Source organism: Vulpes lagopus, chromosome 11 (genome assembly GCF_018345385.1).
Source record: "Vulpes lagopus strain Blue_001 chromosome 11, ASM1834538v1, whole genome shotgun sequence".
NCBI lineage: Eukaryota > Metazoa > Chordata > Mammalia > Carnivora > Canidae > Vulpes > Vulpes lagopus.
This window is the reverse complement of record NC_054834.1, coordinates 89094096-89117087: the sequence shown is the minus strand read 5'-3', so window position 1 is coordinate 89117087 and position 22992 is coordinate 89094096. Positions and strand designations below refer to the sequence as shown.

Genomic DNA, 22992 nt, shown 5'->3' with positions numbered 1-22992 from the left:
CAGAGTAAATCATGGAAGGCAGCTAAATATCCTAATTTTGTTACAAATCTCTGATTTGCCTGATTTGTGATCATGTTATGATGAGGTTCTAGTTTCACACAGTTTCATAGACACTGAATTTGAAATATCAGTACATCAACAAATATTTGCCCTGCTCACATACGTAACATTTTGTAACTGGTATGTTTTAGTTCATGGCCACTGGATGTCACTGTCGATCCCCAGATGGAGCCCTCTGCTTTTATAATCAGCATCAGAGGATTCAGGGGGGGAGTGGGGTGGGGACAGAAACTTCAGTTTTAAGTCCTCTGGAACTTAATGGGATCCATGTTTGTCTTGCTCCCATTTTGATTCCTAATTGAAGCCATGGTATGAAGCAGTGGCAATTAACACAGTACCTCAAGCGCATACCTATAGACTCCTCGGGAAGAAGAATTAATTGTATTTTAGTGTCATTGCTAGGGACAGCTGAGAGTTCCATTGTGAATATCATTGTGGAGTGGCTTTAATAAGCAAAATGAATGACTGGAGGCTTTTAATGAAACCATTTTTATGTGTGCAGCTATACCCACGTGATCTCTCTTAAGACAGAAACAGTGCACAGCAACGACGAGTTAACGCCTCACAGCTGCCTGCTTTGAAGCTGCTCCTTCACTTTTTTTCTCTTTTACAAAAGAGTCACAAGTGTTTTTCCTGTTGTCTGGAGCTGATACGTAGTTGTACTTTCAGTGCTGTTTGTAACCTACAGAGTTGTGACCACCCTTATCACCAGCACAAATAATTGTGACGCCTTTAGGGTATGTGGCATCAGGCTTCCTTCTCTCCTTAGACTGACCTGAGCTTTGAGGAGGCACCATGTCCTGGTGGCACATGAAGGCTAGAGGCAGAGAATATGAACCCAAGAAGAGTGCTTATAGCTAAATCTGCCTCCTGGTCCAGCTGATCTTTCCTCCTCAGTGTTCATGTAGCCCGAGTTCGGGTCTTACCATCTCTCTCCTCAGGTTTATATTAGCCTTGTATTTGGTCCCCTTGCCTCTGCTCATACCAGCTCATGTGAACGCAGACCTGATTCTTCATGCGTTAGGGTCCAAGGTCCTTTGTGGGGCTTGTAGCACCTGTGACCTAACTATCCCTCCTATCTCCAGCCTTCTGTCTCCCCCACTCCTCCACTTTAAGTTTATACATTAAAGAAGTGCCTATACTTGCCCACATTCACTACAGTTTCTACTCCTTCGTTTTCTTGCTCACGCCATTAGGGCCCTCAGCGAGTCCTTTCTCACCCATCCTTACCTGGCTATACCTCTTCCAAAGCTTACTTGGAATTTTGGTCAAAAATGGTAGCAAAGGGGCAGCCCGGTGGCTCAGCCGTTTAGTGCCACCTTCAGCCCAGGGCTTGATCCTGGAGACCCCGGGATCGAGTCCCACGTTGGGCTCCCTGCATGGAGCCTGCTTCTCCCCCTGCCTCTCTCTCTCTGTGTTTCTCATGAATAAATAAATAAAATCCTTAAAAATAAAAAAATTAAAAAAAATGGTAGCAAAGGATAACTGCTAGCCATTTCCCGAAAATATCATAAAAATAAAGTAAGGTCAAAACCCTCAGCTGTCCAAGCTGACAGCCGGCGAACCTAGTGCCACAGTCTTAGAGGAGAAGAAAAAAGCAGTTGGTGGCACCCTAATGCTCAACCTTATGAAGTAGATTTGCCCCTTCTATCAGAGAGTAGGTAGGGAGACAGAGCTGTCTGTTCTGTGTTCCAAGCAGCTGTTCCTTGAGACAATTAGGATGCTTGCTGGAACTACCATTTCTCATACATCCTTTAGGAAATTGCAAATCCTGAACATAACAGAAGCACTGGGAGTAACTGATGAATTGTGTCCTGAGGTAGAGACATTTCCACAAGTACATGCTAGACTGGGGTGTGGAAAACAACCAAATTTTGCCAAGAAATAAATATAAGGTTGTTCAGGCAGTATTAATTAGAGAAATAAAACCTAATGATATAATAATAGAGGGATGTAATAAATTACAATACATCCATAGGATATAAATCATGTAGCTTTTGATTACGTTTTTGGAGTTTTTTCTTTGAAGTCTGATGTGGACAGGTATAAGATTTTAAAGATGATTGGTTGACCGAATGAGTACATATAAACATATGTATGGTATTTCCTAAATTTTGTGAAAAATATATAGACATACATTCATATGGACCCAGAGGAAAAACAAGAAGGGAATATACTGAAATGTTCAGTGCTAATTCCTGATTGAGAGGTTAAAGATGGATGGTGATTGTCTGCTGGCCATTGTTTTCAAATTTTCAATAATGGAAATGTATTATTTTAGAAATCAGAAAAAACCCACAATTTTAAAAACTTAAGAGGTTTATAAAGATTTAGACATTTTCCTGAAGCTCCAAGTTGCCCAAGTACCTATCTTCTGACCTGCTGTTAACATTTTCTGCAACTATCATAACAGTGATCATATTATTAAAAGTCGACAGTAATTCCATAAGGGCTGGAACTCTGTGTATTTCTTTGTAACCGAGCATCTAGGACACATAAGTGGTTATTGAACTAAACTGTACTAAACTGTAAGGTACTTATATAAAGCAGTTCAAAGGATGGATTACAACATACATAGAAAGAAGAGACTTGCAAAAGAAACCAAAGAAGTCACATGCCGTGCCCAGGTGGAAATTTGCTCTATCTTTAAAGGATGCATTTGGTAACTTAGAATTTATGGAAGTTATTTCTTTTTTTCTTTTTTTTTTTTTTTTTATGGAAGTTATTTCTAAACTCTCCAGGTGTTTACCGGTCAGCTTGAGGTGATGTGTATGCAGATACTTGGCGGAAAAGTAAGGATTTCTATGAATACAAGTTGTGATCAGTGAGTCAGGGATAATATGAAGAATATTTCAGTTTGTTGAAGAATGATCCACAAGGCCTTTATTATACCCATCAAGCTTAAGTGTCAAGATTTTTCTATTAATTGTGCTTGGCGGGCTGAATACGGTGGTAGCAATTTTTCCAGAGGAGCTCCTTGGTATTAAATAGTTTTCTTAGATTAAGAAAGCTTTCAGCATTGAGCCCTATTGTATTCTTTGCTTCTCCAGTTTTTGTTTTGCTTGGTCAGAGGCTGTTCATTTTTATCTGAAAATAAGATTGACAAAATGTATGTAGTTTCTGCCTAGCCCAGAGAAGTACAAGGACCATTTGTCTCCTGGAGTTTCCTGTAACAAAGGTATACAAAGAATTGTTTTCTGGGCGAATTAGAGGTAAAAGCCACTTTTGTTTCTTCTCTTATCAAGTGATGAGAAGAGTAGAGACTCAGGTTTCTATTTGAGCCTCACGCTGTACTTTCAGTAGATTCAGCGAAGAAATCCAGGCAGAAGGTCACAGGTGAACACTTTCCATTCTGGGAGGATTGAGGGTTTTTAAAAGACTTTGAAGTGAAATCAACAGTTTCAGAAGAAACTTCTTTTACTCTTTTTCTTTTTTTTTTTTTTAAAGAAAAAGTTTCTGAAAATCAAATAGAAAACAATTATATGTTGCTATTATTTGGCAATATTTTGTTGCATTGCCATGACACTTCACACTGGTCTGTCGGAAACAAAGATAAAATTTAAAGTGATTTGAAGCTTTTGTTTTAGTTTTAAGAAAGCATTTCTTTGCTCTTTAGTAGGCGTTTTTTCTCTTTTTTGGATGTTGTTTTGAAGTGATTTAAGAGGGCTTCTCTCCTATTTTTCTACCTACATAGAAGTGGTATTCAGTCATTGTCATTCACTTTCTAATGCCTGAAAAATACTGCAGAACGTTTCAAAGTGGATTTGTATCTATAAAGTTTTAATAGTATATTTTAATATAGCATTTTAGATGGATTTATGAAGTTTTAAAAATAAGGTCTTTAAAAGAATCATGATGAATTTTTGAGACAGTTACCTAGGGTCATTTATCACATGGTAATCCACAAAGTATCTGAATTCAGTTTGAGTGACAGTTCCTAGTATCAGTGTTTTTGAGTATTGCAGCACAGAGTCCCTAGTTACAGAATTAATCTGTTTCTTTTTGATATTTAAAATATATAAGTTACTTAGTAGAATCATTCAGTTGGTTAAAATCCAGTTAGTTTTAGAATGACTTTAAAGAGGAGGAGTCAATAGAAAGTTAATTAGGTGCCATCAGCAACTTTTCGCCTCCTCTTTAGCATTCTTCTTTTCCTCTCAGTTATCCATCCAAGCATCTTGTATCTTCATGCTGACCTCCTCTCTACTAAGGTCTGTGTTTAGTTAGGTGTCTGCCTTTAAAAAAAGAAACCAGGAAGTTTCTGCAATATGTGATTAACTGATAATCAAACATCCCTTTTAGGGTTATTCGGATTATTGTAATATTAATCCTTTAACATAATGAGACTTAATTGGAGGATGGTGTATGATGGTGCATTCAAATTGGGATGGGAATGTATAAATTTAAAAAGATTATTAATATAATTTTCAGAAAAGCCAGATTCTATCATAAGAAAATTTTATTTCTGTTACTAGAGGAGGATATAAGGTGAGAACTCATAGCTGCATCTGATCCTCTGGACTTTGTTTATTTGCTTTTTTATATGTTATCTGAAGTTTCAATAGAATATCCAGAAATCATCTTTGAAGGAATCAAAAGTATGTCTTCTGTTTTCTCACGTACTCTAGTCTAGCTTTATTTGAAGAATTTCTTCTTAAGATTACCAGAATATTTTACTATTGCAGTCATGTGTTAGACATTTGGTATTATAGTTCTGTGAAATTTTCTGTGAATATTGTATGTTATTTTTCCTTTATACCTTGGTAGGGTGGGCTTTTCTTGCATGTAAATTACTGCTTGGTTGGTGATCACAGATATTACCCAAAGTGCTTTTTGTTAGCATTTGTCATAACTGTTCAAATAGTTTGGCTTTTCTACCCTTGTTGTTTTATTTCCTTTTTTGGGACGATCCAAATTCAAATGATTTTGTTACTTTCATGTGAGGTTAAGATTGATATAATTTAAAATAATGCCCATTATTTTCATTCCCCTTACACTCAAAATGTGGTTATTTTCACTTAATTACCAAATATGTATTGAACACATTTCAAAATAAAAGAATTTGAGGCAGTTGAAATATGAGGGCTGCAGGAACATGAGAGAGGATTTTAGTGGATCTGGACAAAATGAACAGGGCATAAGTAGGCTCAGCAGAGGCAGCAGGGGATGCTCCTCCAGTGGGAGCTGTAGGAGGAGGCAGAGGCAGTGCTTGCAGAGGAAGAGCATCAACTTCGGATCAGGCATGTGGCTGCTCTTCAAATCCTGAGATGTTCACTATTCTGAACTTCAGGTTCCTTTTCTGAAAGATGGAAATATAATTTGTTCGATTAGACGGTGATATTACTTTATCACAAGCCTGGTGGCTTCAAACAACAGGAATGCAATTTGTAACAGTTCTGGAAGTGAGAAGTCCACAACTAATGTCACTGGGCTGAACTCAAGATGATGGCAGACTCTTTCTGGGTCATTAGAGGGAATCCTTCCCTTCCTTCTCCCAGCTTCTGGTGGTTGACATCATTCCTTGGCTTGTGTCCCTGTCACTTGAATCTGCCTCTGTGGTCACATTGCCCTTTCCTCTTCTCTCTGGGTCATATCTCTTTCTGTCTTATAAAGGTCTCCTTGTAATTGGATTTCAAGACGACTTGGATAATTCAGGATAATCTTGGTCTCTTTAAGTTAATGACATCTGCAAAGACTTTGCCATATAAGGCAACATTTATAGGCTCCAGATATTGTTGGGGCCACTATTCAGCCTACTGAAAATATTATAAATGAGTTACATACAGATTTAAAATATTCTCAATTGAAGATTCAGACCTACTCTCATTTCTGCAACATGCTGATGAGGCATTAAGTCCTAGGACAGGTGTTTGTTTAACTCTTGTCCAGCTTTTCATATTCTGGAAACTCTAGTTCCTCTCCAGTTTATTGACTCTACCATAAAGCCACTTAAGTTCATGGTCTTCTCTTAGCTCTTGGATGTGCCTGATGGGTTGGGGGGGTGGAACTGTTGCCATGTTCTTTCTCCGTAGTGAGATGTTATGAACTCATCTGTCTCATGTTGTCCTCAGCTATGGCTTTTCCACCATGCTAGGTATAGGGTATCTGTTGGAAGCTAGATGTCTCCTAAGGCTGCCCTCTGGTTTGGGCCACATGCCACCATTAAATATATCTGCTGTTTTATCACCATCACCTCATCACTATGGAAGTGTTCTCGTTCTGGAAGGACACAGGATACAGGGTCACTTGGGACCTACACTGTCCACTTTTATCTAGCTCAGTCTATCCTTTCCTCCACCAGCCTCTTAACTGCAGCTCTTCTCAGAAGACAGAAGGTGGGTTCCTGTATTAGGCAATCGAGAATTATCTAGGCATGATTCTCTCCAAGCACTTATATTTGTCAAAGATTGATAAGGTCTATTGTGAACTCAAAAGTAAAGAGAATGCACTTCTGTAACTTTTTCCCTCTGCTCCGCACAGTGTATCTTGAGGGCAGAACATAGGATTCTTTTTTTTTTTTTTTTTAATTTTATTTATTTATGATAGGCACACAGTGAGAGAGAGAGAAGCAGAGACACAGGCAGAGGGAGAAGCAGGCTCCATGCACCGGGAGCCTGACATGGGACTCGATCCCGGGTCTCCAGGATCGCGCCCCGGGCCAAAGGCAGGCGCCAAACCGCTGCGCCACCCAGGGATCCCAGAACATAGGATTCTTTAGTGATAGAGGTGATCAGTACCAAGAAGCATAGGTTGATAAAACAAGCAAATATCTTGCTCACTACCTTGAAATTTTCTTCCTCTGCAGTTGCAAAAAAATATGGATATCATGCTTAACATTTAGTATGTTTAATGTGAACCTATGTTTCGTAAGCCTGAAATACCAGCTGGTTTGTGTAAGAAGTAGACAAAACTAAGACTAGAGAAGTTGTTAGGGATACGATTCCCCACTGGATATCTCAGTGCCACTGACTCTCCCCAACCTACTTCTCTTACAGTTTTTCAGACTCATTAATAGCAACACAATCCTTCCAACCATTTGGGTGGAGAACTTAGTGTTTTCCCTAACCACCCTCTCTTCATGTCCGATTTGTAAGCAACTCCTGTTGGCTTTACCGTCAGCATATATCCAGAGTCTGCCTGTTTCGTACATTTCCACTGCTACTGCTCTAATCCAAGCCATATCATCTGTCCTCTCATTAATTGCAGTATTCTACACCAAATGGTCTTGCGTCTACCCTTAAGCCTTTTAAAATCAGCTCTCCTCCATAGCCAGTGCAATCCAATGAAAATATAAGTTCATGTTATTTCTCTGTTCAAAATGCCTTCTCATCTGACTCCAAGGCAAAGCCAGAACTCCACTATGAACTGTAAGGCTTTATCCAGTCTTCCCAGCTCATCACCATTGCTTCTCTAACCTCTTCTCCTCATACTTGGCCCTTTGGTCACTCAGCTTCGGCTACATTAACCTCCTTGCAGTATTTCAAACATAGAGCCTTGCTCTTGCCTCAGAAGCTTTGTTTTGGTTCTTCCTATGGGTGTCTGTTTCGCTCATGCCCCCTTCTCCTTTGGGTCTTGTTCAAACATTACCTTCTCAATGAGACCTATTCTGGCAAGCTTTTGAAAATGCATTCTTTTCTCCTAAGGCCTCCTCTCTCCTAAAGCCCTGCTCTATTTTTCTTTGTAGTGTTTATCACTGTCTTTTAAGATTTACATTTCATTTATAGTCTGTCTTCCATTAGAATGAAAGCTTCAGGAGGCAGTGGTTTTTAACTGTATGCATTACTAAATTCTAAACCCCAAGATGAATGATGCGTGGTAGGCCTTCAATAAATATTTGTCAAATGGATAAACGAATGGTATAGCTGCCAGACTACATGGATGTATCCCACAGCAAGTAGGAAGTGGACAAGCTTTTTGAACAAGGGTCACATTGACACACATGTTTTATGAGGTTTGCTATGGTATCAGTGTCCAGGTTGGATTGGAAGAATGAGAAACCAGAAGTTTGGGGATTAGTTAAGGAAAGGTGAAAGTCTGGGATGCCTGGGTGGCTCAGTGGTTGAGCGTCTGCCTTCAGCTCAGGGTGTGATCCTGCGGTCCCAGAACCCAGTCCTGTATCGGGCTCCCTGCATGGAGCCTGCTTCTCCCTCTGCCTCTGTCTCTGCCTCTCTCTCTGTCTCTCTCTCTCTCTGTGTTTCTCATGCATAAATAAATAAAATCTTTTTTTTTTAAAGGAAAGGTGAAGGTCTAAATTGGGATTGTGACAGTGGGAATGAGTGAGGGGTTGTCGAGAGACATTTGAAGGAAAAATCCCTGGTATCTGGGAATAGCAGAAGTGGAAGGGTATAGGAGTGGGTATAAAAATGCAATGGAGAAAGGAGAATTTAGGAAAAAGAGAAAAAGGAAGATAACTTTTCAAGTTTATTTTTTATTTTGATAAAATGTACATCACGTAACATTTACCATTTTAAGGGTATAGTTCGTTGGCATTATGTACATTCATATTGTACAACCATCACCACTACCCATCTGCAGAACATTTTTATCTTCTCATAGTGAAACTCTGAACCCATTAAACAATAACTCCTTGCTCCCCAGTTCCTGCAACCACCATTTTATTTTTTGTGTCTACGAATTTCTTCCAGGTATCACACATACATGGAATCATACAATATCTGTACTTAGGTCTTCTTATATATATAGTATCTTTGAGGTCCATCCATGTTGTAGCATGTTTCAGAATTTCATTCCTTTTTAAGGCTGTTACTTTGAATTCCATTGTATGTACTACATGTTGTTTGTCCGTTCATCTGTTGGTGGACATGAAGGTGTTTCTACCCATTAAATGATGCTACTATGAACAGTGGTGTACAAACATCTGTTCTAGTCACTGCTTTCATTTCTTTTTGTGATATGCTAAGAATTGGCATTGCTGGCATCGATGTTTTAGGGGAACCACCGTACTGACTTTAGATTTAGACAAAGTCTTGAGGTGGTGGAAAGTCTAACTGTTGAGACTAGAGCATGAATAAAAGCACCTGTAGCCTTTGATTTCATCTCAAGGACCTTGATAGATGGGATGGCTGAAGGTAGGGTGAATTAGTTGAAGAAAGGGAAAGAAAAGATTTGAGCCCAGAATTGCATCTTAGAAGAGAGGAGGAGCTATTGGAGCTTGTCAGTGAGACTGAAAAACAGCAATTGGAGTTAGGAACAGAACCCAGAGTGTTCATGCACACTTAGCTCAAACTCATCCATATTCATGGAGAATTCTTACAAGAACTTCTTTCAGATGAATAAGCTTCTATTTAAGTATGACATTACTTTCAAGGGTTTGGGTGTTGTAGGCAACAGATCACTACTGAGTGTTGAATGTTTGAGACACAGATACTTTTCAAAAAGATCCTAGAAGCACCTAAAAAAGGCAGAGCATTCCTATCTATATCCCTTTGTTGGCTGCTCTTCACTTCCTGTTTTGCATTAGTAATTTCACAGTAAATTTTCTTTAACCTTTTACTGAAATATGATATACCATAAGAAAAGTGAACAAGCCATATGTGGACAACCTCAGTGAACTCTCAGATGTTGCAGAAACTTGGATATCCAACACCCAGAACAAACAGTATCTCCCACACCCAGTAGTTCCCTCGTGCCTGTGCTCCCTCATCCACTATCCCCATTATCCTGATTTCTAGCACCACAGATTGATTTTACCTGTGTTGAACTTTATTTAAGTGTCACTTTATTTAAGTACTCTCTGTATCTGGCTCCTTTCATTTAATACCATGTTTGTAAAATTCACCCATACAGTTGTGTGTTGTTGTAGTATGTGTTTTCCATTATTTCCACTGTTTATTTATTCTCATGGTGATAGGCATTTGGGTAGTTTCCAGTGTGGGGCTATTATGAATAACACTGCTATGGACATCAAGTTTCTTATTAAAATAGGAGTCGTGCATGTAACGTTTCCCTCTGTAAAGTTGTTTTTGCTTATTTCATTTAAGTACCTTTCCTCCTAAGTGCCTTCCCACCCTACCCAAAGTATATTTGCTTGAACATTAGTTCTGAAAGCATAAAGTACCGCAAGAAATTAGATTTCTTAAAAATTGTATGTTCTTGCATTAAAATTTTTCCTTCTAAAGCATTTATTTTAACTTTTCTCAACGATCCAGACTATGTATCTTAAGTGCATTTTGAACCTGTCAAAATTTTTCATCTCTTAATGGGGTGAATTGTTCAACCTTGAGGCAAATATTTTAATTTTGGCATCACGACGAATGAGAGAAAAAAGAATAGCTCCTGCATTCTTAATGCAGATTTATTATCAAACGTAATTATCATTTACATAGCAATAAAGGGAATTGAAAATTAGCAAAAAGTGCATTGTGATATTTTGTCATTTTTCTCCTCAGGTTACAATCTGCTTTGGTATAAAAAATCAACATTACTAATTCAAAATTGCACAAAATACTATCAATCTAGCTAGTCTAGAATTGAGTTAAAATTTGCTATATTTAATAAAGATACTTACATATGTCTTATATATTTGTATAGATAAATGTGTCCATATTTCTTTCTTTCTACCTATTTGTCTTTCTATCTATTCATTCATTTGTCCATCCATCCATTCATCCATCTATCCATCCATCTATTAACATACTCACGTAAACATTCCTTACAGAAAGAACAATGGAAGATCATGAGCTGGTGATTGAAGTGCTATCTAACTGGGGAATGGAAGAAGAAAATAAACTATACTTTAGAAAAAATTATGCCAAATATGAATTCTTTAAAAACCCAATGGTAAGTGAAATCCCGATTAATAGTTATGGGAAATAAATGAATTTGTTAAATGTTATGTTATTTGATATTATGTGAAGAAAAGAGTGACTATAAATCAAATGCAATTCCCTATTTGGTAAATTGTAGATAAAAATTATGTTCCATGAACATCACATCAAGTTTCTTCTTACTCTAACAGTGATTAGTCAGCATTATCACAGAAGTTCAGGTGAACCCTTTTGGGGAGCTATTTCTTCATTTTCTTGCTTTTTAAGAAAACTATTATATATTTAATTTTGGTTGAATAAATTATTAAATATCCTTAAGCAGCTCCAAAATATTATAGTGTAACACTTTTCACAAAATTTAGGAAATTTAAATAAGAACATTTCTAAAGTGAAAACAGATTGCTGATTGTTGAGAGTGCTATAGTTTGGCCAAAAATTTAATATTGACATGAATCTTGCTGTTCCAAAATATATTTTTTCAGTGCAGTAATTACTGAGCTAAGTAGAAATGAGATAAAGACCAGAGCATTATCTAATAAGTACTACTTTCATTATAATTCTCTTTAAAAGAAAATAAATGTGTGTCACATTCTAGTGAAGACTGGGGATCTGGAGAAGTCAGAATAGCCTCTGGGCTCATTATTTTAAATTGTTTTTGTCTCTGCAGCTGTAGCATATTTTTACATGAAGTTTTGGATAATTGGATTGAAAGGATCTTTTATGAAAAATATATGATACACACTATAATAGAATATTTTCAAACCCTGAAAGACCTCTTATGTTCTCTTTTACTTGAACCTATTAATAAAAACATAATGGGATGATCTTTGACAGAGAAAATAAAAGAGTCCTAATAAAAATTAAATAGAATTAGAATTTGAAGGGAAACTATTTTCTTGTTGTGAATCTTTGTTAAAAGCAGGAATTTAGAAGTATAGTTGAAGGCATATGGTTTTAGTGCTTGGTTTTGGCTATATCTTCTTCTTATTATTTGAACAAGGCTGTGCACTCATTTTGTGGACCTAAAGTCCACAAGAAGTGATTCTCAACTGGGGGCAATCTGACAATGTCTGGAGACATTTTTGCTTGTTTTATGAGGGTGGAGGGACAGAAGGTCTCAAAGTACGTAGAGCCCAGGAATGCTGTAACTAATACTGACCACAGTATTAGACCAAATATTAATAGAACTGTTGTAAAACCCTGTCCTTGGAGGAAGTATTGTAGTCTGTATTTTCCTGAACTTGTCTGATCATAAAATTTACCTGGGGTAGGAGAGAGTACACAGGACCCAGGACCTACCCAGACCTACTGAATCAGACACTCTCCAGGAATGAGACTGGGAATTCCTACTTTAAAACAAACTGCCTAGGGAAAATTTTACAATTGAACATGGTTGGAAACAGAGTAGATTGAAAGGACTGGACTTTTAGCCTCCTGGCCCTACTATAAGTCTTCGCTCTTCTGCATTGGCTGTGACCTTACATATACCTTTTACTTCTATGAGCCTTGAGTTTGTGACATGGATTGATAGTTCTTTAATACCTGCCAGAGTGGCCCCAGGACTCAGGGGAGAGATACAGGAACAAGCACGCTGTCCTCCTGAAGGCAGTGTTTTGTAATTTGACGAATGTGGTTCTTTCTGCATCCACATTGTTTGAGGTTGTTTGCTGATCTTTGGGCCCTACTCCTACCTTCTCATTGCGATACCTGGAAGTAGAATCCAAGGATTGGCATTTTAAAGAAGCATTTTTGGTGAATTTTCAGCACTCCGATAAAAAGAATTTTTGCTCTAGCTTACAATATTGGTCATAACTGAATCTTTTCTAGCATGGCTTTTGAGATAATGTAACCTGTATCTTTTCGTCAGTATTTTTTTCCAGAGCATATGGTGTCTTTTGCAACTGAAACCAATGGTGAAATATCCCCCACACAGATTTTGCAGGTAAAATAGATTTCCATTAAAGTACGTAAGTAACCGTGTCATAAAGGGAAACTTTAAGGTCCATATTTTTACATGCCCAGATTTTGAAATGTTATACCCCAACTGATTAATTTTTGCTGGAGGTGAAGATAAAAGGGAAAGAAAGAATAGGAAAAAAAAAGAACAAAACCTGAAAAAAGAAGTCCCTAAATCAAGAAAGCCTCCTAACACCATTATTCTTTCTGGTTTCAGCCAATTGTCAAAGGATTTTTAATGTTTTTTAAAAAAATGTGTATCATGAAATGAAACTCACAGAATTTTGTGCTGTGATGTGTTTAAAGATTATGTTAGTCTTTTTGAAAAATCAAAATCCCAGTAAATCGTGGATATTTTGCTAATGGATATTTAGTACTAAGTTTTATAATAAATATCCCCAATCCTATTTGTGATAAAATATTTAGCAATTAATCGAAAGGAGGAAAAAAGATATAAAAAATGTATAATTTATACACTGACATGTGTCATAGCTATGTTGGACACTTGAACAGAACTCTAAAATGTCTTAGCTGAATTAAGAATACTAGTTATTTAATTATAAATCTTCGTTTTACATCTTTGGGGCTCATTGCATCTAAACTGACAGTGTCTTTATGTGATCGTTTTTAAAAGATATTTTCATTATAATAAGGTAAGGATTTTAATTCTTTTATTTTTTGTAGATCAGTAGATTTCACATCAGAAGCTCTGCAGCTGTTAACAGGTTAATGTTGAGCAATGTCTTTATAATGGTAGCTGTTTGGTCTAAGCCTCCAAGCATCCTCAAACCTACTCAGTATTCTCTGATCTTTAAAGAAGACAACTTTTAATATTTCTAATATAGATACTACTGTGAATATATCGGCATTTAAATATATTGGTAAATATATTGGGTGAAATCTGTTTCCTATGGGCTTTTTAAGAAGTCATATTTCATTTTTGTTCTTCATAATATTTTAGAAATACAATTAGTCTCAAGAGATTTTCTTAAAAGCTGCTTATATTTGCCGCCAGGTTTCACAGACACCCCCTCAGAATATCAGGCTGAATGGCAGCTGTGCCTACAGACCCCCCAGCTCCCAGGCCCTCTCAGTGCTTCACTATTGGATTATGACAGGGTGGTGGGTTGGAGTTTTTATTCCATCTCCTTTCCCCAATTCTCCTATAATATAGTTATATTACTTTAATGTGAAATTACAAAAACCAGAAAAATCATAGCTTTGGAATCAGATAGTCCTGCATGTGCCTCTGACCTTTTTCTCTCCACTGAGGCAATGTTTCCACTTTTTAAAACGTTTCTTCTCTTTCTAGTATGACCTCTTTGACTTCCTTTTTAAATTTTAATTGGTTTGGTTTAATAACTTGGAAAGCACTCAAACTAAAAAACCTACTTGCCTGTTTTGCATGTCAATTAATTAATAACTGTGGTTCATTAAATTAAAAAAATTTTAATAATTTACTTAAAAACATACATATCTATTCTCAGCATTTCCCTGAGTAGCCTTTTAAAATATGTCACATCGTTTTAGCTAGTAATTTCTCTTACTTCCAGTTTTTCCATTTTCCATTTGTTTATTCATAGAGATTTCTGTTTTCTTCTTTTAATGAGATGCTAATTCATTTCCACTGTCTCATTAAGGATGCTGAGCACAACCATTCATATAGAGCTATTCCTTTTCATTCTCATTTTCCTGACCAGCACGTGCCTACTGTCTCAGTTCATTATTACTGTGAAACAAACTATTCCAAACCTTAATGGCTTAAGTACTCACTCACATTTTGCCAACAATTTTGTGGGTCAGGAATTTGGAAGGGGTTTAGCTGGGTGGGTCATCTCTGAGGCACATTGACTCTGGGGGTTGAGGATCCCCTTCTAAGATGGCTTTTTACTATGTGTCCCTGCCACCCCTTGGCGCCCCTCCTCTCTCCTCATGGGGTCTCCATCCTTAAGGGCTTTCCCAGTGCATTGGGCTTCTGACAGCAGAGCTCTCTCAGGGTGCTCACATTTCTTAGTGACCACTAGCTTCTAAGAATTAAGTAGAACTAGCTATCACTTCTACTATATTCCATTGGTCAAAGCAGTCATAATAAGCCTTGCCCAGATTCATGGGGGTAGAGAAATAGACTCCAGCTCTTCATGGTTGAGCGGTACAATCACTTTGCAGAAGAGCATGTGGGATGGAAGATAGTATTGTAGTTCTCTTTGGAAAACACAGTGTGTTATAGCCACCCACTACTGAGCACGAGAGACGATAAAGAAAAGATTGTTTGCTTTATCTCATCAAGCAGGTGGACTCAGCTCAACTTTCTCAACAACTGAATAATTGAAGTCAAGACTGTGGTCTTTACTTATAGTGTAATGAAGTTGGTAGATTCTCAGGGAAAAATAATAGAAAATGATGAAAAGTATCAGGATGAAATATAGCTTTTCAAATAGACAATCAAATAACTTACCTTTTGGTATCTGGCTAAGTACTAACAGCTTAGAGTGTATATTTTGTGAACAGATTTTCATTTAGAACTTGCCTCAGGTTGTCAAAAGACTGACATCTTTCCTGCCCTATTTATATCACCATTTCTATAATGGTATGTGTAAGTGGTATTAGATTTTATGTGTTTATGTTTAAAATCTTAACATGGTTGCTATAAAGCTACCATGTCTTCAATTGAGAGACAATATGAGAATGTCTAACTTTTCTTCCAGATGTTTCTGAGTTCAAGCACATATCCTGAAATCCATGGCTTCTTACATGCAAAAGAACAGGGAAAGAAGTCCTGGAAAAAGATTTACTTCCTTCTAAGAAGATCTGGTTTATATTTTTCTACTAAAGGGACATCAAAGGTAATTGAAATGTCAATGTTGTGTTACAAATTATAAGTTAAAGTAGGGATCCCTGGATGGCTCAGCAGTTTAGTGCCTGCTTTCAGCCCAGGGCATGGTCCTGGAGTCTCGGGATCGAGTCCCACATCAGGCTCCCTGTATGGAGCCTGCTTCTCTCTATGCCTATGTCTCTGCGTGTCTCTCTCTCTCTCTCTCTCTCATGAATAAATAAAATCTTAAAAAAATTAAAGTGGGTTTTCCTTTGTTTTTATTAATTTATTACTTGATATGAAGAGTTGGTAAATTTATTTTAGATCCCAAACATTTGCCATAATCTGTTTAAAAACTGGCTATTTAACTTTGTTTCCCACTAATTTCAACATACATCCTGGGATGGAATCTAGATGCTCTTATTTCGGTACCACGTACTATGCTCATTTCTTCTCCATCCCGAATTCAACAACCCCTTCGTCCTTACCCTAGGCTGCAGGTTTTGAGATCCTACACAGTTCACGTCTCTTCTTTTCACCCCAGGTCATCCCTCTGATCTTGCCCACTTCTGAACTTCTGTTTCTGTTGATGCAGTTAGTAACACTCAGCTGAGTCTGTGATAGGTCCTAATTTCCTTTTGTGTGTGTGTTAGCTTTGTTTAGCTTTTGTGTGTGTGTTAGCTTTGTTTTATAGCTTCCTGTTTCCTACAGGAAGTTATATTATGATCAGGGGTGGATATATGCATTCATTTGTGTGCTTGTGTGCATACACCTGTGCATACAGTCACATAGACCCACTTGTGCAGATGCGCCTACACACACCTGCACTCGTCCATGTAATTCTCACAATGTTCAGCACTGTGTTGTCTGTGTCTCTGTGTGTAGTGTAGTCAGTGTGATTTATTCTGTGTTTTATAAGTGCTGATGTTTTATGCAGTGCATTGATATCTTTTAAGTACAATGACTTTCGAGAGTTTTCATGGGTGGCTATTTTAATTCTGTTTTCATGCATCTCTTGTTGTCAGACAACATTGTTAACTCTTTGTGGGTAATCTGTCATTTTTCTCTGACCATTTTTCAAATATTATGAAAATCATTGGTGTTCAGTAATTTCCCTGACCATATGTTTTTATGCATTCAAATATATTCTGATAAATCTTATGTGATTCTCAACATATGCATTCAATCTGCAAATTTTTATTTTTCTTTATGCTGGAAACTTTCATCCATTATTTATTTCTTACTCTCATTATGTGATCCTTTAAATTTCCATAGGATTTTCTGTCTTGGCTTGTCATGGCTTCAGGCACCCATTTGCTTGTGGCAGCCTCCCTCCAGCCTCCCTGTCTTTACATGGCCGTCTCCTCTTTCTTTCTCTCTTATAAGGACACTTGTCATTTGATTTAGGACCCATGCAGATAGTCTGAGATGGTCTTGTCTTGAGATCTTTAACTTAATTACATCTGCAAAGACCCTCTCCAAATTGGGTTGTAATCACAGTTTCTTGGATAGGGGCATGGACATATCTTTGAGGGGTGGCTATCACTTTTGTAGGAAGCCTATGAAAAATTTTAAGCAGGAGAGTGAGATGATTACTATGGCTGTAGAAAGCTGAAAAAAATCAGGTGGATAGAGGGAGAGACAAAAAAAGAGAACAAGGAAAAGGGAGCAAAGGAGGCAGGGTGTCAGGGGACAGAGAGACAGAGAAATTGACTAGAGATACCAAAGCCAATTAGATGGTCATTCAGTAATCTGGAGTAGAGGTGATGGGATCTAACCTATGATGAGTGGTGGAGGGGGAAGAAAAGGGTGGATACAAGATTAAATGGCAAATGGCCAGGGTTTGTTGACTGATTGATGTGAAAGGAGAGGAAACACTTTAAATGTTCTCAGAGAAAGAAATAGGAAATGATTTAATAGAGTAAACAGGAATAGGAAGTTTGCTGTCACATTATCTTAGAAGTAGGATTATGGTCTTAGTTCTGGATATATTGTGTTGAGAGTGAGGCATCCAAATGGAAATGCCCAGAATACAGCTAATGACAGCTACCAGATATTCAGGTGGTATGGAGTCACAAGGAGTAAGAGTTGACTCTTCCATACTTTCCTCAGTTTTCCCTCATACACAGTTTCCTTTGTTGCTGCTCACATGTGTGCATGTGTACTTGTGTGTGTCTTCTTGAAGTATAAGTGATGGAATGGGGCTCTGCTAATTTAGTTTCACATTCCCTTATGGAAATCTTTTATTTTTAAGTATATATCATTTGACTACTAGTATAACTAATTTTTCTTGAACATTTTAGCCAGTTTTCAAATTTTGCTATCTGGAATAATGTAGGATACATACCTGTTCTGTACTTAAGGTTTTAGACTTTCTCTAGGCTAAATTTTAGTGCGTTTGCTCCTTTCCCTGTGTTCCTAAGTATGAAATTACATATGAAGGTGTTTCTAAAACAAATATTTGCTGGATTATCTTTTTACTTTTAACATCAGAGAAAAGTGGCTTCAAAATCCAGTAATGATGTTGATTTCACTCTTTCGAGTGAACCTTCACTGCAAGATGTGATAATGCTTCTTTAATTCCTAAGTTCTTATTTCTTCAACAGGTGTCTGATTAAAGTCAACTGCCCATTATATTTTTACTGCAGCCTTCATCTCCTCTTCCTGCCCGCCCATTATACAAAAGACAGCTCTGCATTCCTTCTACTGAATCCATACTTTTATCCTTGCAGTGGTCTTCCCCTTGGCCAGGCAGTATTACAAGCGTCAAACCTGTAGTCTCAGTCTACATCTTAGCTCTTTTCAACGTATTGTCTGACTTTGCTGTACTTCAGTACATAATATTCTTCTCCTTAGCCTGTGTCTAATGAGCTCATGTTCCACAGTCTATACATGAAAATGATTTTAAGTTTCTCTTAAAAAAAAAAAAAGAAATTCGAGGTATTAGGTAACCTCAAGGATTATGACCTTGATATAAATTATGCAGGTTATCTAATGTCTAATATGACATTTCTGCCTGGGAAGGAGACTATTTCCTGTCCTTTCTTTGTGAGAAGGTCTTGATTTATTATACTCTCTGAAGATCTGGGTTGCGTGGGGGTTAGTTAACCACTGCAGTAAGCCTTGGGGATGTGACTATGACTTTTATTTACAGAGAAGCATCTAAGCACGTCTCCCTCTGACTCTCCCCTTGTGTGCACGTGTGTATGTGTAGTCTTTGCTAACCATGCCTTCCCCAGCCTGTAGTCTTACAGTATCATAAGCCTTGATATATCTGCAGTAATGGAGCAAAAAGCCGTCAGGAGATGAAACTCATCAGGCCTCTGTAGCCTTCTAGGGTTTCTCAAGCTGCCTTTTTCTTACATCCAGATGACTCAGCTACATCGACTTCTACAGTCAGTAGACAGGGATGGTTTTATCTTTTCTTCATAGGAATCAGACATTTTTACTAGCAAATCAGTTTCTATCAAAAAATAGTTTTAAAGGCCATGACAGTAAGAGTACTTTTCTCCTTCCTCTTCCCTTGTTCCAAGGGCCCTAGGCTGGGTCTCTTTTAACAGTTTTCTTTTCTGCCTTATTCTCCCATGGAGACGGGAACTGTAGTCATTCATTAGATCAAAATGCCTAAGAACAGTGACACACAGAGGAACAGTGACATACACAGAAACTGTCGCTTTCCCAATCATCAGGGATGGAATAGCCTGCTGGTAAATGACTGAAATTTTTTGGATATGGATTTGAATGGGTTGCTGAATGTTCTGGGTTTTCTGTCCCTTCTGTTTAGTTTTGTTTTAGAGCGTTGCTTCTCAATTTTCAGTGCATATGATCACCTGGGATCTTGTTAAAAGGCAGATTTTGATTCAGTTGGTCTGTGGTGGGGCCACAGGTTTTGCATTTCTAATAAGTTCCCAGCTGATGCCCATGCCACTGGTCTGGGACCACACTAGTAGTAGCAAGGTTTTGAAGAACAAATGCATTCTGGTCAGTTCTGATTATACATTCAACCCCAGAATTAAGCACTTCTCCAAGTTATTAACCTATCACAGGATAATATGACCCAGTGATTTCCCATGACCAGCTTTAAATCTCATGGATTTCCCAGAGAAGAAATAGCTGTTCATGATTCCACTTTGCCTTGAAAATCAGACACATTCCACTGCCAGGTAATTTCCCTGAACTGATCTGTACAGGCTTCCTTCTTTTCGTAAAGAAGGAAGTCATGCTGCCTATTTCATTGCTTGCCGTGGTGTGCTAGGCAGTACCTAAACCTGCGGGGTGATCTTTTCTAAACGAAGCAGGCATCCTCGTCTCTTTCTCCTTTTTCTTCTCTAACTGCTGTGGAAGCTCAAACCACCGTTCTTGCCTTTGTTGAACTGCCATTATTTGAAACCTGGACAAGGAAAACATTTTCAAAAGCCATTCTTTTCTATCTTCTCTCCCTGAGATTCCTGAAATGGTGGTAAAAGAGAAAATTTTTAAAATAGGAAGATAAGTTTTTTTGTGTGTGTGCATCTTAGAAGTTAAATCGTAAACATCTTGTCACTTTTCAAATAATATTGTATCAAGTTCCTGGTTCTATAAGGACATAGTAACTTAATTTTTCTTCCTTTCTGTTTCTGTGACGTTTTTGGGAATAATTTTTGCCAAGTTATAAATTGTGTAATATAAGAGAAATACAAAAGAGTGTGTAAAACTGTGTATTCATTTCAACATTCAATATGTTTTTTTTTAAAGGAACCACGGCATTTGCAGTTTTTCAGCGAATTTGGCAATAGTGATATTTATGTGTCACTGGCAGGCAAAAAAAAACACGGAGCACCGACTAACTATGGATTCTGCTTTAAGGTACAGGCTTAATATTTTGATAGATGAATAAAGCAAGCCTCAGCCTTTTAGGTAAGCTTGAGTTTCTTTTAATTTCTTTTAAAAAGAGACAGCTTTCTCTTATATATAGGAGAATTTTAGTGGCTTTTATTTCAACAGGTGTTACCTTCAAGATATGCATTAACGATAAACAATGTGCTGTGGCCTTCTAGCCTAACAAAGCGGGAGGGCCCCGAGACCTGAAAATGCTCTGTGCAGAAGAAGAGCAGAGTAGGACATGCTGGGTGACTGCGATTAGATTGCTTAAGGTAATCTCACTGCAGGCGTGAATTTCTATTAAATGCTGTGAGTGCCATCAAAGTTTGAAAATATCTGTACTTCAGAATGCAAAGACTCACTATGAGTCCATGTACCCAAATGTATGATTTTTTTAAATCTAAAAGATAAACATTAGTAGAGTAAAATAGTCTAATGCATTTATCTTTTGTGTGGGGAGTAAATATTCCATTTTTAGAAATGCTCTGAATTTTATTTTTTCAAGAGTATTACATATATAGCTAGTATACCTGATTAAAACTTCTATACGTGACTCAGTCTGCATTTTTAAAATATTGCCATCAATCCAACATGACGCATATTTGAAAATGTGTCTGCCTAGGTATGTTTAGTGCAATTGTTTTACATTTATTTCATTTAAGTGTTATATAAATTGCTTTCTAGTTTACATAAAATTATTATGTAAATTTTACTGTAGATATACTATTAAAACAGCAACCTTTGTGCTAAGTGGAAATTCCAACTTAAGTATAATTTATCGGTGAGCATTTTGAAAGGAGTTAAGAATGTTCTAAAAAATGTGAGGAAGAGAGACATAGAATGATTTCTTCTAGAATGTACAGAAAACACATATTTCATTTCAAAACTTGTATGCTAGTATATTCAACACAACTTCATAATTATAAAAATTATCAACCATTTTCTTTTGAAGATCAAGGCAGAATCATCAGAATCAGAATTATTAGTTGTAATACCAGGTTGGGAAGACAGTTTTATCTTTTGTTCTTTTAATTTATTTAATTGAGATTCTCATAACATAAAATGAACTGAATTAGCTATTTTAATCAACTATGCTAATGTGATGAACGTATTTTTTTTTTTTTTTTTTTTATGAACGTATTTTTTTTTTTTTTTTTTTTATGAACGTATTTTTAACTGTGTTCACATTAACTATGTGAACAATACAGTGGCATTTAGTTCATTCAGAATATTGTGCACCCACCACCTCTGTCCAGCTTTTAGCATACAAAACATTTTTATCACCTCAAAGGAAACTGCATACCCAATAAGCAGTTACTCCCAACTCCTGGTAACCGTCCATTTCTGTGTCTGTCTCTATAGGATTTTACTCTTCGGACTTTTCTTAGAAATGGAATTATATAATATCTGACCTTTTGTGTCTGGCTTCTTTTATTTAGCTTACTGTTTTGTGTTTCATCCACCTTTTATCTGTACTATATCAGTACAGATTTATTATGGCTGAATAATATTCCATTGTATGTGTGTGCACATATATATATGTATATTAGATAAACAATTTGTTTACTCATTTACCCATTAATGGACATTTAGGTTGTTTGCATATTTTGACTATTATGAACAGTACTGCTGTGAACATATGTGTTCATGTATTTATTTGGATATCCGTTTTCAATTTGGAGGTTATATACCTAGGAGGCTGTATATCTAGAAGTAGAATTGCTGGGCATATGGTAATTCTCTTTAACCTTCTGAAGAATTGCCAAAATGTTTCCCACAGTGGCTAAGCTATTTAATGTTTCCACCTGTGATGTATGAGAATGCCAATTTCTCCATATCTTCACTGGCACTTGTTATTTTCCTTTTTTTATAAAAAAAAAATTATCCTGGTGGATGTGAAGTAGTATTGGCAGAAAAACTTTTAAATGGCTTAAAGGAAGCTTTTGGATAACTATGAAATTTGCTTCCTCTTGCTGTTATAGCAGATAGCCACTGAAGTTACCTTTTTAGAAGAGCTTTGTTTTTCAAATAGTCTACTGTTAAATGACTGTCATGATTTTGGTTTCAACAAAGCTTAGAAGTCTGGATTCTTTGACCCTCATGGTAAGTAATTGCTTCTATGTTGTTCTCATTGTCATAAAACGTAAAAAAGAAAAGAACTTTAGAGGGTGTTGGGAACCAACCAGTCAAGGAAGTAGTAACTAGCTAACCCGGGATGTGCATTGGAATCACCTGAGGAATGTTGTAAGTTCTGTGTGCCCAGCCCCATCCTTGGGGATCCTGATTTAGTGAATGAAGTCCATATGTTTGCCTGACTAAGAACCAGTGACCTCATCCAGGCCTCTCCTTTTACAGTTGAAGAGGCTGGCACTCTTTGAAATACTTGAACCCATCACAGTTATAGTAGAGAAAATACCTTGAGGTCTCTGGTTTTCTCTTTCCTTCCATCAGAACTCTGGAAATCAGGCTAGGCTGGTAAAGGAGATGGCTTTCCCACCTTGTTAGTCAAGCCTTCCT

At 37.2% G+C, this 22992-nt stretch overlaps 1 protein-coding gene across 2 annotated transcripts in view; it reads left to right on the top strand.

Annotated features, from left to right (window-relative positions):
• GRB14 (growth factor receptor bound protein 14) overlaps positions 1–22992 on the top strand; it is a 114737-nt gene that overhangs the window by 77966 nt on the left and 13779 nt on the right. For both annotated transcript variants that reach the window (XM_041722219.1, XM_041722220.1), the window contains 5 exons: positions 10739–10860; positions 12715–12789; positions 15509–15646; positions 20350–20460; positions 20652–20747. In XM_041722219.1, coding sequence (XP_041578153.1) covers positions 10739–10860; positions 12715–12789; positions 15509–15646; positions 20350–20460; positions 20652–20747 — 542 coding nt within the window. The remainder of the gene's footprint in view (positions 1–10738; positions 10861–12714; positions 12790–15508; positions 15647–20349; positions 20461–20651; positions 20748–22992) is intronic.